We start from the raw sequence: 17348 nt of genomic DNA on the forward strand, positions 1-17348 counted from the left end.
TGTTCATCGAAAATGCACGATAATGAAATTGACTCCCTCCGTGCGTGTAGTTTTCTACCCTAACGACTAACGAGCCCATACGTTTCCGTAGATACACTCGTTCTCGTGTACCGTATACAGAATGTTTCGTAATGTTTTGCACTAACAACAGAAAATGGGATGGTTGATCGCCTAAAAATACCTATGTACGTATATAGCCACAACAAGACAAGGTTTTCTTCTTATATACATAGCTTCATTTCCGATCAAGTTGATTTTCAATCATTTTTACGAAAGAAATACTAGGTACTCAAATGTCAAATTAACAGCTGACAATGAGTGAACAAATGAGTACTAATTGAATTGTAATGGTTTATATACAGAATGATTTTAGTAACTGGGACGCATTGTAGTTTTATTGGAGCGAAAAGTTATAGTTAGGAAACGGTTTTAAAGAAGAATGCACCGATACAATTCCACTTTCCTTTAAATGGAGCTCTACGATTTTCTTTGTATAAATTGGTTCCCCGTATTATTTCGCGACGAAGCTCTTATAAATTATAAGTCAGTATCATCGAAATACAGTAAATCCTGTCTAGTCCGAACTAATAAGGAGACAAAATTGTTGGGATAACGGAATTTTCCGATAATAGAACGATCATTTTCCCGATGTGGAATTTCATTTATCCAAATACAGATTATGATTAATTGACAGATTCTTTAAATATTTATGAATCCCATATCTTGTTGGCTGCTGAAACACATAATTTTTTAAACATAAATAACTGCATACAGAAGAATCTCTTTTTATACTTCGAACTATCGAAATCTTTTACAAAAAGGCACCACTTCATCGTCACTTTCGTTTGCTGTTTTTCTTCTAAATTGCGTGTTTAAGGTTACATGCACCTTCCATGGTTATTAGGGACCACGTTAACCCCTTAACTTACAGCCGTGTGAGAGACGTTGTACGTCGATCTTATTGATTTATTATTGCTTATTATATCTTATTATTTATTATTTCATTTATTCGAATACAGATTAAGATTTAGTTGACTTCTTCTTTAAATATTTATGAAGAATCTCTTCTTATACTTCGAACCATCGAAATCGTTTACAAAAAGGCACCTCTTCATCGTCACTTCCGTTTGCTATTTTTCTTTTTAATTACGTGTTTAGGATCACGCGCACCTTCTACAACTACTAGTAACCACGTTCAGCGGGACAAATCTAATCTATAACAAGTTGTAGGAAGCAATATCTTTCAGAAAATCTGGAGCTCGTTTGTTGTTTTCATCTGTGTAAAATCGCCATTATCATCGTTTTTATCGCAATGAAACTATTTCATTACCTCAGTATATTTAAGACCTTTTTACTATTGCTATCATCAAAGGAATATGCATCGGATAATTTTCAATACCATATTTTTATTTTTTAATGTCTGTGATTGCGACTTTCCCAACATTGTGTATTCTGGGTAATTCTGTTGCACTTGCACCACTTTCGAGTTTTTTAATTATGTCGTAGTTTGATTCATTAGCTAAAACGATATTAGTTTCATAATAAATTCTTATAATCAAAACTCAGTCAGTCGAATCAAGGAAAGAGTACGTTATATACGAACACTAATAAAATATGTACATATTTGAAACGGAAGAAAGGAATACTGAGAAATACTATGTTTGGACGATACAGCGTTTAGATATTAGGATATTCGAATAAGAGAGACTATACTGTACATATTTCTTTTTAAATTCAAGCTCAACAAACGCTGAAACAAACATTTTCCTAAACATTTTCTTATTTTCTAACTTTACCTAAAATAAAACTATAGTTCGTCTCAGAGTTAGTATATGAAGATCACCGATAAAAAGCATGACAAATCACATTTTCTGTCTTTTATAATAGAGCACTTTACATGTAAAGCATGTTACATATAAATATATTAATATTTTTATCAGTAAATAATATACGACGCTATAATATACGACATATAATACACGATGCATATTAACGTACATTCTGCCTTTGTGCAGGAATCAAATTCGTTAAAACGTATAATAAATTTTCGAAATTAATTTTTCTTAGTAATTAATATTAATGAATATGTACAACAAAATGCAAGGCATCATGTATACAAAAGTACTTATATATATATATATATATATATATATATATATATATATATCTACACGTATACATTTACATATATTAGCATGAAATTAAATATGTTCATTTTCTGCGTACAAATAATTTTTTAATGTTAACATTTCTAATGAATTACTACAAAAGTGTAGGTATATAAATATAGAATATACATATGTATATGTTAATTTCGTTCACCATTGAAATGGTCCGTTTGCAATGGCTTTTTCAGCAAGAGAGGATCAAGGAGCTGTTTGATTTGGCGGTACAAAGACAGACTAAGGAAATGAACGACAACATAAATGGTTATGGAATTGACAACCATTTAATGGGCCTCCGTTACGCCGCACAAGAAGCTGGAGAGCCAATCCCGGATATTTTCACTGATCAGGCTTACAAGATCGTCAATCATTTTGCTCTTTCAACGTCACAGGTTAATAATGATGATCAACGATTGATCGATACTTGAAACTCTCACATGTATGCCACTTTCATGTAGGCTTCTGTTCTTCAACACCTCAAAGTTGTCCACACGAGGTCATTATACACGATGACCAAACAGATCTGTAGCACTTCATCATCATCATCATCATCATTATCTATCAGATTGATTCTACATACTACATAAATTATTAGTTGTACATCTTCATGTCCAAATTGATTACGAGATTATTAATATAATAATTTATTAGAGTCTCCGAGCACAGTAATTTGCTAGCTAATTACGTTAGCAAACTGATAAATTACTAGGTATACAGTGCTGTGAATAATTATAGACTCAAACACATTTTCTGCATTATCTCTTCAATATATTCAAGACACCACTAATCATGCCTGGATATGTTGAGTGAAATTGTTTTTGTAAAAGGTAAATTGAACGCTACAGGATATTAGGACATGTTACATAGTGAATTATTACCTTACATAACTGAAACGGAAGGCAAAAAGACGTTTTTTTTTAACGAGACAATGCTCCTATTCATACAGCTGCCACTACAAACAAGATTAAGATTTCGGAATAGAATTATTACTTATAATTAGAATTATTAGTTTTTATTGAATGCTGATCTGAATCCAATCGAAAACCTGTGGAGAATTCTAGAAAAGTTTACGATCAGGAGAAACTATCTATAGAAAATATTGAACTTAATAAAAGAATAAGATCCGCTTTAAAAAAATGAAAGAAAAGCCACTAAATATTGAATGAAAATGTAATAAAATTAACGTCGAATTCATATTTCTTCACAGCAAAAAACACAGTTCTAGGAATAAAATTCATTTCATCCAGACTTCGAAAGAAGAAGATTTCTGCATGTTGTATCTTCAGCTTTATTTTATATTATAATATGAAATTGTATAAACAATTTTATCAATTTTAATGTTTTTCTTCTAATATTATGAAAAATCTAAAAATAGGGTTGAGTTTACAATTATCCACGACACTGCAGGTTACAGACTCTTACTGCATAAAGATTATGATTTTACAATTTCACAATTTTAGTACTTAGTAGATTACAATTGGAGTGATTTACGTTTACTTGTAACATCGAAACATTAAACAAATCGATCAATCAAATTTCTGCTTAAATGCAATTTTTTCTAATAATCTTCTTAATAATTTTATTTCTAATAATCCCTATTTTAATAATCTCCCCCGTACGTTAAATATCGACTAACAAGAAATATCTAATTTTCAGGTAACTTCGAAGAACGATGCAATCATTGGTTACGGTCCAGTAGTGCCAGACGGTTACGGTTGCGCTTATAATATGAGGAACAACGGCATCATATTTTCTGTATCTGCTTTTCATAGCGATGGTAGAACGAACGCAACGCGTTTCGCTCAAACGCTCAAGCAAAGCTTACGAGACATGGCGGACATGTTAAACAGAGCAAATCAGAGATAAACTGGCGACTAAGAGATAAAATCGCGCGAAAGCAATGTATTAAGATGCTAGATAGAAATAATGATCATTTCTCGGTTGCGAATCCGAAATCATATCGAAAGGAAGTATACTCGAGCTCGTCTGTGAAAGTATTTAGCATAGTACGAATAATAAGCGTTTAAGAGAACTGTTCGCATTAGAACTCACACAATTTGCTAGATATCGCTGATTTGATTCCTCTTTAAAATCATGAATAGGAATAGAACAGAACCGATGCAGAAACAAAATGAATATTTTGTCTATTTTGTCTCTGTTTCTATATCTATTTCGAACAGTCTGTTTCCAATGAATGCATTTTAGCTAATAATTCTACATATTATCGTGAATTTTGTATTTGATTGTTCCGTCTATTCATGTTCGTGATATAATAACGCAAATGCGAATAGAAATAACCAAAAGAATTGTGCCATTTGAAAGAAATTTTTTCTCGCTATTCTTCCCAGTTTAAATATTTGATATTTAATATCTTCTTTTATTGTATAATATTGTCAATAATTTTTCTGATAATTAAAGATAATAGTTTGTTTGTAAAAAATAGTAATCTATAGTTATCTTAATGAAACTGTTTTAATTTTATTTTAGAATTAGAAAAGATATACATGTTCCCAGAGCCACGGTGTATTAAGTTAAACTTTTCAAGCTTTAAGAGAGAGGAAATCAAAGTTGCAAAAACTTTGTAACAAGATGTGGAATTAACATCAGTTTTACATTTTTATATTAAACAGTGAACCATTAAAGAACAACAAAATTCTTATTATCGAGATAAGCAAAAACTTTGATACGGATGACGTAAAATATCTTTTTCAAAATGAACTCAATTATTATTACATATTTACATGTAATAATTTCTAAAATAATTCGCATTATATACTCTATATATTTACGTTGATATAATATAATATTTTAAGTAAGAAACGATTTGTTGCCTTAATTTTAAGTTACTATAATATTTTTTAAATTCAGTTAAAATAATTGCTTCTCTCTCTCTCTCTTTTTATTTATTTATTACAAAAACTCTATATCATCGTATCAATGACACTAATATGTTATACTACAGAATTAAACTTCGATAAACTACTTCAATTAACGAAACAGCAAGGAATATGCAAGAACTCTCCATCAAATGGCACAATTTGTTTTAATAGAGATTATAAATTACCGTAAGAAGGAAGCCTTCTATTACGAGCAATACATGTATAGAAATATCACGTTCATCTTACTTGTTATTACAGTTATCGATATTCATATCTAGAAAAAAACTACGTGACGATCATCTAATCGTTAATACACTTAAAAAATTCTTCGCAAATCACTGGACACTGTAATCTCATCTGTTGTTAAATAGGTACACGCGTACAAATGTTTACCTGATAATTGACGACCAAAGCCGAACAAACTGAGACGAAAACGTTTAAACGGTAGTCACTGCGTGTAGTAGGCAATATAGATCGATCGGTCATTGTAAAACTCTAGTCCTGTTACGAAGATCCTCGAACATTTATGTCCGAGCGCTGGAAGTTCCTTTCCACCGAAAGCGAAGTTTCGTTATTTCCCTATCGCTTGATTTTAATCGTGCATTTACGATTAAAGGGGGTCTAATTCTAATAATTAGTTGTATTGTTAAACTATCGGTGCTTTAACGGGTTTAGCCACGTGAATTGGATGTTCTATAGTGACATGTAATCTTAAATGTAATCGAACGATTAGTTAGTGATATCTAGGGATATTTAGAAACTACGAAAATGTTAATACACGTAGCTTCATGTTGCGAAATTCAAATTCGAGTAATTCGACGATTAAATGAGATATATCGATATGTTTGGAAGCAATGACATTTACTTTTATTGTTAGCTCGATGAGCGTAGATTTTATTGTTAGTCGTTTCACTATAAAGCGTACATTTTATTGAATCTGTATGCATTGAATGAAAAAGGCATCCAAAATGTGGTATTCTGTCTCAGGAGAAAGCATTATTTAATCATGTTTGACAAAACATAGTTGAGTATCGATGTACCTTTATCTTCACATACAGCGACTCACGAAAATATTCGAACATTCTTTAAAACAGAACTAACTTTTTTAATATCGAACCAAACGTCTTGACTTTTTTTTGACAAGTTAGATGGATCGGTGGTTAACGTTGCTGTGAGTCACAAACGATTACAAATGGTGAAAATCGCAGTTTCTCACGAGTTTGACTGTAATAAATCTAAAGATTCTTACATCTTTCGATGCCTGTCCCTTATTTCTACATCAACCAATTTCGATGAAATTTTCAGTATGTATATAATTAAGATCTACGAAAGTAGAAAACAGTAAAATCTACAAAACACATCTTTCAAATTTTTATTACAAGCTGGGATAAGGAAATTGTAAAAAAGACCTTTACTATTTTCAAATATTTTTGTAAACTGGTTAACTAATTCATCTATGTTCTGTTTTAAAGGATGTTCAAATACTTTCACGAGTCACTCTAAGTAAACTTTATAGCTCAATTATTGTAAGCAATTAACATTCCACAGTTATTTTCTATAGAAATTGATAATAACCCATTGTTTAAAACTGTAAACAAGAATACGTTTATTCAGTGCTATGATGCTTCAACTATTTCGTGTGAGAAAGTATCAAATTTGCTTGTTAACCCTGCTAGTGTCCAATTTTTATATCCTAATATTGCTTTCATTTCAATTACAATTTTGTCATATTTTTCTCAAGCCAAAATTATTCACTAAGAATAGAAAACCGCTATTACGTTAAAAATGATCTAAAGGATGCAACAGACTTAAATACAACTTTGAAACAAACTGCCTTATTTGGCAAAAGAATGATATGTTTCGACATGAAACAGCAGAAACGTAATACATAATAATACGTGCCAATTAAACGATTGGAAACTTTGATTACTTTTACGTCATAAGAAGGAAACGTATATATTTTATACAATCTGACGTATACTTTACAGATATTATTAAATTATTATAGCAAAACAATTTGATCGCGAAGCATCACGATATAAATTTCTTCGTAACGGAAGCACTTTAAACACCAAGTACAAAATCTTAAACGCGTGTTTTAGATTTACTAGACTGTTATTAAATGAAAGATTTATTTATATCATATCAACATTATAAAATTGATGTCGAGTATGAAACATAAAATATCAATCGTAAAGGCTGTAAAAATATATCATTCGCGGTATTAAGCTTGTTTTATAGTTTGATACCTTTACAGTAAAAACAACGAAGAGACAGAGTACACGAATAGAAGTTGAAATACTAAATAACTCGGTAAGGTAGAGAAAAGATTTCTAGCGCACGGACCTCGTCTGTCGCAACACATTCTAAACGTGGCCAATCGTTCGTGTTTTGGCGCCCGCACAGTAAACTCTTGTCCAATTCTTAGGTAGGTCAATGGTTTGCCCTTCTTTGATAGATAGGCAAATGTTGATGATAGCTCTATCTCTCTATCACATTAATGTTCTACGTCTAATTAACTACTACTGTAACTAACGCTACTTTTCTTATATACCAAGCTCTGTCGATAGTGAAAAATTCAATTTTCATTTCAAAGGATAGAAATATTAACGATCGGCGCTACTGTCACTTACATCATTACTCTCATCCTATTGTATCAAATTATCATAACTTACCGTAATTTAGAATCAAACAGAAATTATATATATATACATATACACACATATATATACATAAACATATATACGCCTATACATATGCATAGCGTAACACACGTTACATACTACGACACATCTGTTGACATTATTCATATTTTACGAAGCTGTTCGTTAGCTTTGTTATAAATTACATACTTCCAATGTGCAAAACACACGTGTTTTAGGGTTGTCATTAAGGCTTAGCAAAGTTTTCTTGCGCTAAAGCATAAATGTTCTATTGAAAATAGTGTTTTATCTAATACATATATTGTCGTTAAGTGATGAATTTGTTGCGTATTACATTAAATCGGAAATTTTATATTCATGGTCTGAGCAATTGTTTGTTTGGACTTAAACATAGAGTGAATCTTTAAATGATGCGAGGAATTGTGGTGGTTCCTTATACTGTTACTAAATAAAATTATATATAAATATACATATATAACTCTATACACGTACATATACGCACATATCAAGAAACGTTTAAATATAAAAAATCTATATCTGTTTTCGCGCATATGTGTACGATATATATATGAAAGTGTTCTGTATCATTTTTAATCTTAAGCTGCAAATACCTATTAAATTTAAAATGGAACGGGATGTCACCATTAGAAGTAGTTATGCGGATCGCAAAATGTTGCGATCGTATTTTCGCGGCCAAGAATATCGCGCATATCAGGCGAAAGCCAACATAGCGGCGACTCTATCAAATAGAATATACGTTAAACTTATTAGAATTACTTACGAAATAAAGTCAACTGATTGTGGGCTAAAATAACGTATATATAAAAATTCAGTCAGACATTATTTCAAAATACAAATATCTCTTGCGAAGACTGCTGTCGTTGATGTGAAATTATATCATATATCTTATAAGATGTAATAAAATAATAAACACAGTTGGTAGTGATAGGTGACAATTGCAAAATCGCAAAAAAAATTCTTTATGAAATAGTCGTCTTCGTATGCGATATATATATATATATATATATATTATATAATATATTATATAATATATTATATTATATAATATATAATAATATATATATATATATTACTAGATATATATATATATATATATCTAGTAATGTTAAACTTGTAAGCACACTTCACTTTCTGTTTATATGGAAAGTATACACAGCATACCTCTGTAATTAACTAATTTGCGGCAAGTATGTTGTATCATGTGTACGTTTTCTTGTGCAAGAATAAACACTATTGTGACACCACATATCACTTTTATTTCCTTTTTTTAACAATACAATGTTTTCATTGATCACAGTGCAATGTTCAACTACAAAAAACAAACAATTTATTTTCTGTACTGTAAAATAATTTACAACAATATTATACATATATGTATGTATGTACACAATGTAAGTACCTTCTTCAAAGGTAGGAATGTTAAAAATTTACATACAACAGTGGCATTATATTTTGTCGCTATAGTATTAAAAATACATGTTTTATGTTAGAAAATAACTTTTCTTCTTAAAACATTTTCGCCTTAATACTGCATAACCAGATTTATACTTACTATCTGGATGCCTAATTTTTCCCACTTTTTAGAATACAAATATGAGAAAACAACCGTAAAATAATCTGAGAGAGGAAACTGGTATGGTAAAAGTATATGAACTATCAATATATTTAACCTGATGCAGGTAACAACGATGTTATAAGTTAGTTTATGCTTTCAAACTGAAAGATTCTACATACGAATTGACTATCCCTATTATTCTTATTGTCGCAGTATCAACAAGTCGGCGTTAACATCTTCGTATGCTTGTGTAAACGGAAGTGTAAGTAAGGCATTTGCTGTCAATCTTTTCTTTGGATCATGTTGTAAACATTTTCTAATTAGGGTATCTCCTTCAATGGAAAGATTTTTGGGCAATGCTGGAGTTTCACCCATTCCCACCTGAAAGAATTGATAGATAAAACAAAACAATGTAAAAAGTAAACATTCTGGAGGGAAGCGCGATTACTACCACATACCTTAAACATAATTTGATAATTAGAATCATAATCTGACCAAGGTCTTCGTCCACTCGCCATTTCTATAACACAGCAACCAACTGACCAAATATCAGCAGCCCTACCATGTCCACTACTTTCTGATTTCATAAACACTTCCGGTGCCATGTAAGCTATGTGCAAATATTAGATATTAAATTAATTTTAAAGGCACAATATCACAAATATTAGAATGAGGTACAGGAACTTTTGTTATTTGTTACAATTATTTCTATAACACATATATGAATGTGCATACCCGTGGACATTACTGTAATCATAAATAAAAGCTGAAGCTAACCTTGAGTACCAACAAAACCTTGTAATTCTCCTGGCATAGTAGTATGTGCTTTAATTTGCACAGCACTTCCAAAATCACCAAGTTTCAAACAATTACCCTCATCCGTTAAAAAAATGTTTGCAGCTAGATATAAAATAGAAATATTTCATGATTTGTGATCAAATCATATATGTACACGATAATGTATTATTGTTATATTACAATATAAAACATACATTTAATGTCGCGATGTACTATTCCATGCGAATGGAGTACTGCTACAGCTGAAAGGAGTTGATGTGTATATTTTCTAATTAATGACTCTGGTAGACCATTTCCACTGCCCGCTACTAGACTTTCTAACGTTCCCTCAGCGCAAAATTCCATAAAAATTAACATTTCTTCCTACAATAAGGCTAATGTTATCCATATGTATTTATAAAAATATGAATATTCTATTATATACACATCAACTTACACGATGAATTTCTAATCCGTAGTATCGTACTAAATGTTTGTATTGAATTCCTTCAAATATTTGTAGCTCTTCGGCAACACGTCTAATTGCTCTATGATCCCCAGGTTGAAACTGAACTTCTTTCATAGCCAATAATTCACCAGTTTGATTGTTGACTATGGTATATACTTTACCAAATCTTCCTTGTCCTATAAGGAAGAATTTTAATGTATAATGTATATTAAAATAAAAATTAATACATTTTCATATTCAGTTGAATTTACCTATTTTGATACCTCTTTGCCAAGTAAAGGTAACTCTTCTTGCTTTAATACGAACTCTATCAACAGCTTTTCTATCAGTAACTTGCCCTATAAGTTCGCGGCCTTTTAATCTCTCGTCAATATCACATTCAACTTTTCTTATAGCCCGATTGATTCTTTCCTGCCTGGGTATAGTACGTTCAGAACTATTTATAGTAATACCTACATTTCCATCAACCACACTTGATGAAAAGGATTTTCTAGAACTCGTTGGAATATCTGGAGATCTAACATTATCTTTAGATTTCTGAGGGAGACTTAAACTCGCAGTTCTGCTTCTAGTATGACAAGGTGAAGACGCTCTTGAATGAGGTAACCTTTTTAAATCTGCAATGAAGACAGCTGATCAACATCTGATTAAAGAATAAATAATGCTTAAGCATAGAATAAAAATAGAACTTCACTTTCTGTTTCATTTGTAGCAGTACTTGCACTTCCAACAACGTGCGAAATACAACGATCCATACAGGTTTTTAATTCCTCAAATTCTTCATCGGTTAAATGTTTGGTATTATGTGGTTCGCATACTGTAATTAAAAATTCTAAACCTTGATTTGCCCACCTAGGCCGTAAACCTCTTCCACGTTCACATCGTGTTCTAACAAACTCCATCCACAAAAAGGCGAAAGAAACCAGACTTTCAGCTAAAATAGCTTTTTCTTCAAGTGCAAATAGTTTACATGTTTCTTTATGGTAATCAAAACCCATTCGATAAGCCTGATGAAGTATTTCTCTTATTCTTGAACGTATAGCAGATCGATCATATTCATAATTTGATTCTTCTATTTTTTTGAGATCACGTTGAAAATTTTCAATAACGTTTGTGATATCGAGTCTGAGATCCATAACTGTATCCTACATATATAAGGAATATTTCTTTGTAAAGGAATAATTCTAGCTTAATCTATAATAACTTTTACCTTTAAAGATGTTAATGATTTCTCTAATTCTTTGTCAAAGATAGACCAATTTACAATATCACGTTTCAAACACCTAGCAAGCATGACACCTTTAACCACCTTCTCCCGAGCTTCTACAAACATTCCTTGCCATTCACGTCGTACAAACATTCGCTGAAATCTAAGTGATGTGCCAGAATAAAATAAAAACATTTATAGTATAATTTACAAAGTAATCCAATTTTACCTGTTTGACCAATCATCATCATTCCAATCCTCAAAATTTTCCTGAATCTCTCGTGGTCTCTCGTTAAGGTATTCTTTAACTTGTTCAATCATAGTTTTTGCGATTTCACTATAAAATAAAACGCGGAAGAATATATATATTACAAAAATATTATGATGTAACTCACCAAAATTTAACTCCCGCAATCTCGTATCCATTTAATATATTCCCTGCTATTGATTTTACAAACATCCACTCATCCATAATCAAATTTTTGTGGAAACTGTCATGCTGTACCATATCTACCCACTGCTGAAGGTAATCAAGATATACTTCAAAAACAGCCTTCAAACTTTCGTCGAAATCTTTCACGTTTTCTTGAAATAAATTTTCGCAACTATCATTATTATTGACAACTGCTGCACAAGAATGAGCTGCAAATCTGTCGCGATGGATACATGCAATTCTAAGACCTTCCCTAAGTTCACGCATAAGTTGTCGAACTGATAGTGGACTTGGTTGTTCTGGTTTTTGTTCTAATCTCATTCTTAAAAACTCATGAACAACATCTAATGGAACTCGAGACAAAAACACGAAAGCAGCCCTAAAAATTTTTTTTGTTATTTAATGCAAAAGTTTTAGAATAAAATATAAACAAAATATATATATACGAACGTTTTACCTATAAGATGGAAGATTTAATTCTCTTGCTTCGGGACTCCACACCCCATATCGTCGCAATTCTTCATCGCCTTCATACTCTTCGTTCAAAGTATTATTAGATTCACTTATATCACTTTTTTCTAATGTCAACCTTGCTTTCCTTAAGACAGAAGTATGTAATCTCTCAAGAAAATTTAAACTTTTTCTTAAACCTCTAGTCTTTAATACGTCTTCAATATACTTCCTAGGAATTAAAGGAAAAATAAAAAATTAATCTATTCATTAAACGTAAAAGCATTTTTTAATATTTTAACATAATATTTACCTGTAAGCTTGCCGATCGAATTCAACTAGGTAAAAGTCAAATCTATCGTTTTTATCATCTTCTCCACATGTAAATGACGATTCAGGAGTAGAAGGCCAGGATTGTACGAAAGATAAACCAGAAGAATTATTACTATTATTGCTATCTGAAGGGCTGGAATTTTCGTCTTGTTGGTTTGATACTTCAAAGCGTACCAAAGTTTGCTTCCACTCTAAATGATCGGTCACATCGGAAGATCGTAAACTAAAACGAAAAAAAAATTAAGTTTCCTTGTTTTAATATCGTATTTTGTTATGATAATATCGTTATTTCTGACACCTTATTCCAGAATCTCCAGTATCGTCGTGTTTTTTCTTTGTATGCGACATCATTAATAATTTTCCCAGTATTTGTAATTTGAGTCGATGATGCTTAGTCATATTATACCAAAGACACATTGCCTTCACTCTACCAATAAATTCTGTACTTTTATATAAAGGATAATGTGCAGCAAAGGCTTGTGACGAAGGATAAAGTGCTTCTGCTACCTCTAGCCTAGATAGTAATCCTTCTACTTGCTGTAAAGCTTCACCTTGTGCTCGTGCACATGCTCTACAATACATCGAAAGACAACCTGGACAAATACCTAATTCTATATTTGGACTAGATCCTGCGTTTACTATTCGATCAATACGCGTGGTATTAATATTAATCCAAGGCATATTATCATTTTTTACACTCGCAATAGGATCATATCTAAAAATTAACATTATTTTATTGGAATTCTTTTTCAATTTTATAACTGTAAGAATCTATTAAATTCTTACATAATTTACCTATACTCCATTATTTCTTTAAGTAAACCTTCTACAGCCTCACGTTGCTTGCACAAGTACTCATCTTGAGCCATTGGACTCCGATCAGCGTGATGAGCTTGTAGTTCTAGCCATATTAGATCTTTCAATTCGTTTTGCCACCGCGTTTCTTCATGGCTGATTTGCCGACGGCAATTACGTTCCGTACTTCCCTACGAAATATAAACAAAACTTTAGTATGTACAAATTTTTGATATAAATGTATTTTTTACGGGATTATTCGTAATAGAAATTCGCATACCAATTTAATTAAAAAAGAAAATGTATCATGAAATAATTCCCGTTCTTTAAGACTCAACGTTTTTGGTGATTGCGCGATCGATTCCTTATCATCAGTAATTGGGATTTTCTCGGTAAGTTTAACTTTAGACTTTCTCTCTTCTACATCAACAGGTTTGGATCGCAAGCTACGAAATCTATTTCGAGTTTCAATCTATAAAAATTCTCAATTAGTTTTACGCCTGGACAATCGCCAAACAATTTTCTACAATTTAAATTATTTATTATTATTTTATACCTTCATATGATTAGGAGTAGATACTTGATGAGGACCGAATTTCTCGTTATAATTATAAGCTGCCTCCATATCCAGTTTTAAATCTCTTTCAGTTCCGCGTAACACTTTCAATGTCCTTTTACATTTTCGATTTCCTTCCTTCGCTATATCTTGGTTCACCTCATTTTCACAATCCTTATCTGCTTTGTCACACATTTCATTAAAAATAATGTTGTCCAGAGTATTGCGCCTGCGGATCGCTCCTTTCGACGGTGTGTCTTTTTCTAACGATTTCGTTTCCCTTAAAATTAATTAAATTTATGTGTACGATTAAATATATGACAAAATATGGTATTCAAAAAGATATGTATAATATATTTTTTAACATATATGAATACATGTATGAGATTGTAAAGGAATACATTTTTATATTTTAATATTTAATAAAATTTCATATATGTAATTTAAAATTTACGAAAAAAATTTTTAAGATCGCTTAAAAAACTCGTTCTTTCATTTTATTTGATAAACAGAAATAATTTATAATATACTCTTCTGGAATACGCTGATTTATATTTGTAATGTATCATGAACACTTGTAATAGCATATTAATTTTGATATACATTATATACATTATATACGGAATATTGACTCATTGAGTACCATTTTAGTCAAATTCCTCATTTTGATTCACTTAAAATGGATACAAGGTATGATGGATTTTCTTAAATTCATACTAATTATTAATAAACTGCTTTAAAAACTTAAAGATACTAATTACAACAATTCTTTTTTATTTTATCTTTACGAATGATTTAAAAAGACTTGAAGAATATTGGAGAAACTGTAATTATACTGTATTATTATGTATTACTGCATTATATTACATTTATTTAGTTAAACCCTATTTAACTATCTCCGTTAAAAAAACAATCCCTTTAAAAAACGTATTAAATATTGTCTCTTAAATAATTTTATTAAATATTGTCCCTTCTACATAGCTATCTATCATTTATCATTATATCTTTTGCGATAAGACAACATGTTTATTATTATTTGTCTACATTAATAAAAATTAATAAAATAAAAGTCTTATTTTATCCTATTCTATCATTTATATACAATGTATAATTTTACATATAAATTGATAAAATTATATGTAAAACCCATAACATTTTTATCATTATAACATTATAATTTATCGCAAATATATTTTTATTAATGATATCTACTTTTATAATAATATTTTAATATAATTTTACACATACATTTACAATTTACAAATTATAAAATAAACGTTGTAAATTAGATTAAATTACATATGTATATGTAAATACATGTAAATGTACGGTTCTATAAATATTTTTCTCAGGCTATTGCTTTTATTGCATTTCCAAATTTTCTATTGATTAGGAAAACAATTATTAAAATTTAACATAACATGTAGAGATATATTGGGAAAAATGAAGGAACGCCTGAACCGTTTCCCGCATAAAAAAACAAGTAAACGCTAATTAACTTACCCTCCGTTAAGTTTCTGTCTCATGTATCGCTTCTTCCGATTAAGTCGAGTTCTCGGTGGTGTCTGTCCATAAATATCGCACATTGCTTGAATCGAGTCATCGAATTCACTTGTCGGATAGCTTGAATCTTTTTTCCTGAAAAGGCATGAACTACTAAAATAGATCAAATAAAAATAAAATTCAGAGGAAATACATCAAATTTTTAAACATTGCAAACTAAAACTTACTTGTATCGTCAAATAACATTACCATACATATAAAATAATATTACTGAAAAAGTTCAATGATAAACATATAGCACTAAAAATATCCTTCAAATACTTGCTGCCACATTTGTATATAAAAAATATTCATTGAAATATTTAACAATTTAAATATCTTTAATTTCATAATTATGTCGGTTTATTGATGTATGTGTATAAAATGATACGTATGTAGAATGCACGTACATATATGTACTTAGAATTACGATATATAGCATGTGTAATATCATAATAGTATTAAATTATTATTATTAAGAACATTCATACAAGTGGAAAAAATAATAAAATAATTATATTAAAACATTAATTATATGCGGAAGTAAATCAATGAATCATTTTTATTCTTTGTACTTTTTATTTTTTTATTCTGTGTACTTATCAAATTGTTTTGAACAGTTAAATAAATTATAATCTAATTATATACAAAAATGATACAATCGAAACCAGATATTAATAAAAACTTACCATGTATTTTGTACTATTATTAATTTTGTTTCAAATAAGTGTTAATAAACAAGTATTTGATTAAATACATGAGTATATGAAATGAGTGACCAATTTTACGTTACATGTAATAATTTTACAATGTTGCATATGACAGACATAAATATTAAAATTAAGAGTATAGTAAACGGAATTATATGCATCGCATCACACTAAACAGATATCTATTTTGACAAACGGAATAGACGCTTGCATTTCTATACAACATTTTTATACAACGTTGACACTACCACGAACAAGTGCCAATGCATGAAATATACTATCCGTATATTGATAAATGTCGTCACTCCAAAATCGACACTCATTTCGCATGGGTAATGAACTTATTCATTGTATTTTACTATATTGTTCGTTATACTAATGTACCAGCGATTCTGTTTTAAGTACTAAAAGTCGAAAAAATGTTGAATGACATGTAAACAAAACGTAGACATTGCTCCAATCAAAATTCTTACCGGTGGTATTTTTGTATTACTGTTACTGTAAGTTGTTCGAATCACGTGGCAAAATAAACATCTGACAAACTTACCTAACATAACCATTGTCATCGTCGGATGAACCTGAGAATGAATTTTCTGTAACATGACTTTGTATATCATAACGAAACATTCTTCTTAGATAACAAACACATCGCACTCAAGGCACCGTTGTAGTCGTCCACTGAGTAGTGATGGGCGATACAGTATCGATGTTTCGAATATCGATACTTTTCAATTCAAGTATCGATGTTGAATATAACGATGTACTCCAATATCGATACTTAATTTATAAATAT

General features: G+C 30.3%; 2 protein-coding genes across 2 annotated transcripts in view; one reads left to right on the forward strand and one right to left on the reverse strand.

Annotated features, from left to right (window-relative positions):
* Window positions 1-8972, forward strand: part of LOC132908688 (vesicular acetylcholine transporter-like) — a 208391-nt gene extending 199419 nt beyond the window's left edge. The window contains exons 12-13 of the mRNA XM_060962906.1: window positions 2357-2557; window positions 3822-8972. Coding sequence (XP_060818889.1) covers window positions 2357-2557; window positions 3822-4031 — 411 coding nt within the window. The 3' untranslated portion in view covers window positions 4032-8972. The remainder of the gene's footprint in view (window positions 1-2356; window positions 2558-3821) is intronic.
* A 60-nt stretch (window positions 8973-9032) lies between these two features.
* Window positions 9033-17316, reverse strand: LOC132908685 (mitogen-activated protein kinase kinase kinase 4). Its single transcript, XM_060962901.1, has 18 exons — window positions 17103-17316; window positions 15807-15941; window positions 14304-14583; window positions 14028-14219; window positions 13748-13938; window positions 13251-13667; window positions 12933-13175; window positions 12627-12851; window positions 12132-12548; window positions 11966-12073; window positions 11740-11899; window positions 11224-11674; window positions 10781-11146; window positions 10518-10705; window positions 10276-10444; window positions 10061-10183; window positions 9742-9893; window positions 9033-9664 (listed from the first exon to the last, which is right to left on the reverse strand). Exons 1-18 carry the CDS (start codon window positions 17180-17182, stop codon window positions 9485-9487), a joined length of 4077 nt encoding a protein of 1358 aa, XP_060818884.1. The 5' UTR covers window positions 17183-17316; the 3' UTR covers window positions 9033-9484.
* Between the last annotated feature and the right edge of the window lie 32 nt (window positions 17317-17348).

This window comes from Bombus pascuorum, chromosome 7 (assembly GCF_905332965.1).
Source record: "Bombus pascuorum chromosome 7, iyBomPasc1.1, whole genome shotgun sequence".
NCBI lineage: Eukaryota > Metazoa > Arthropoda > Insecta > Hymenoptera > Apidae > Bombus > Bombus pascuorum.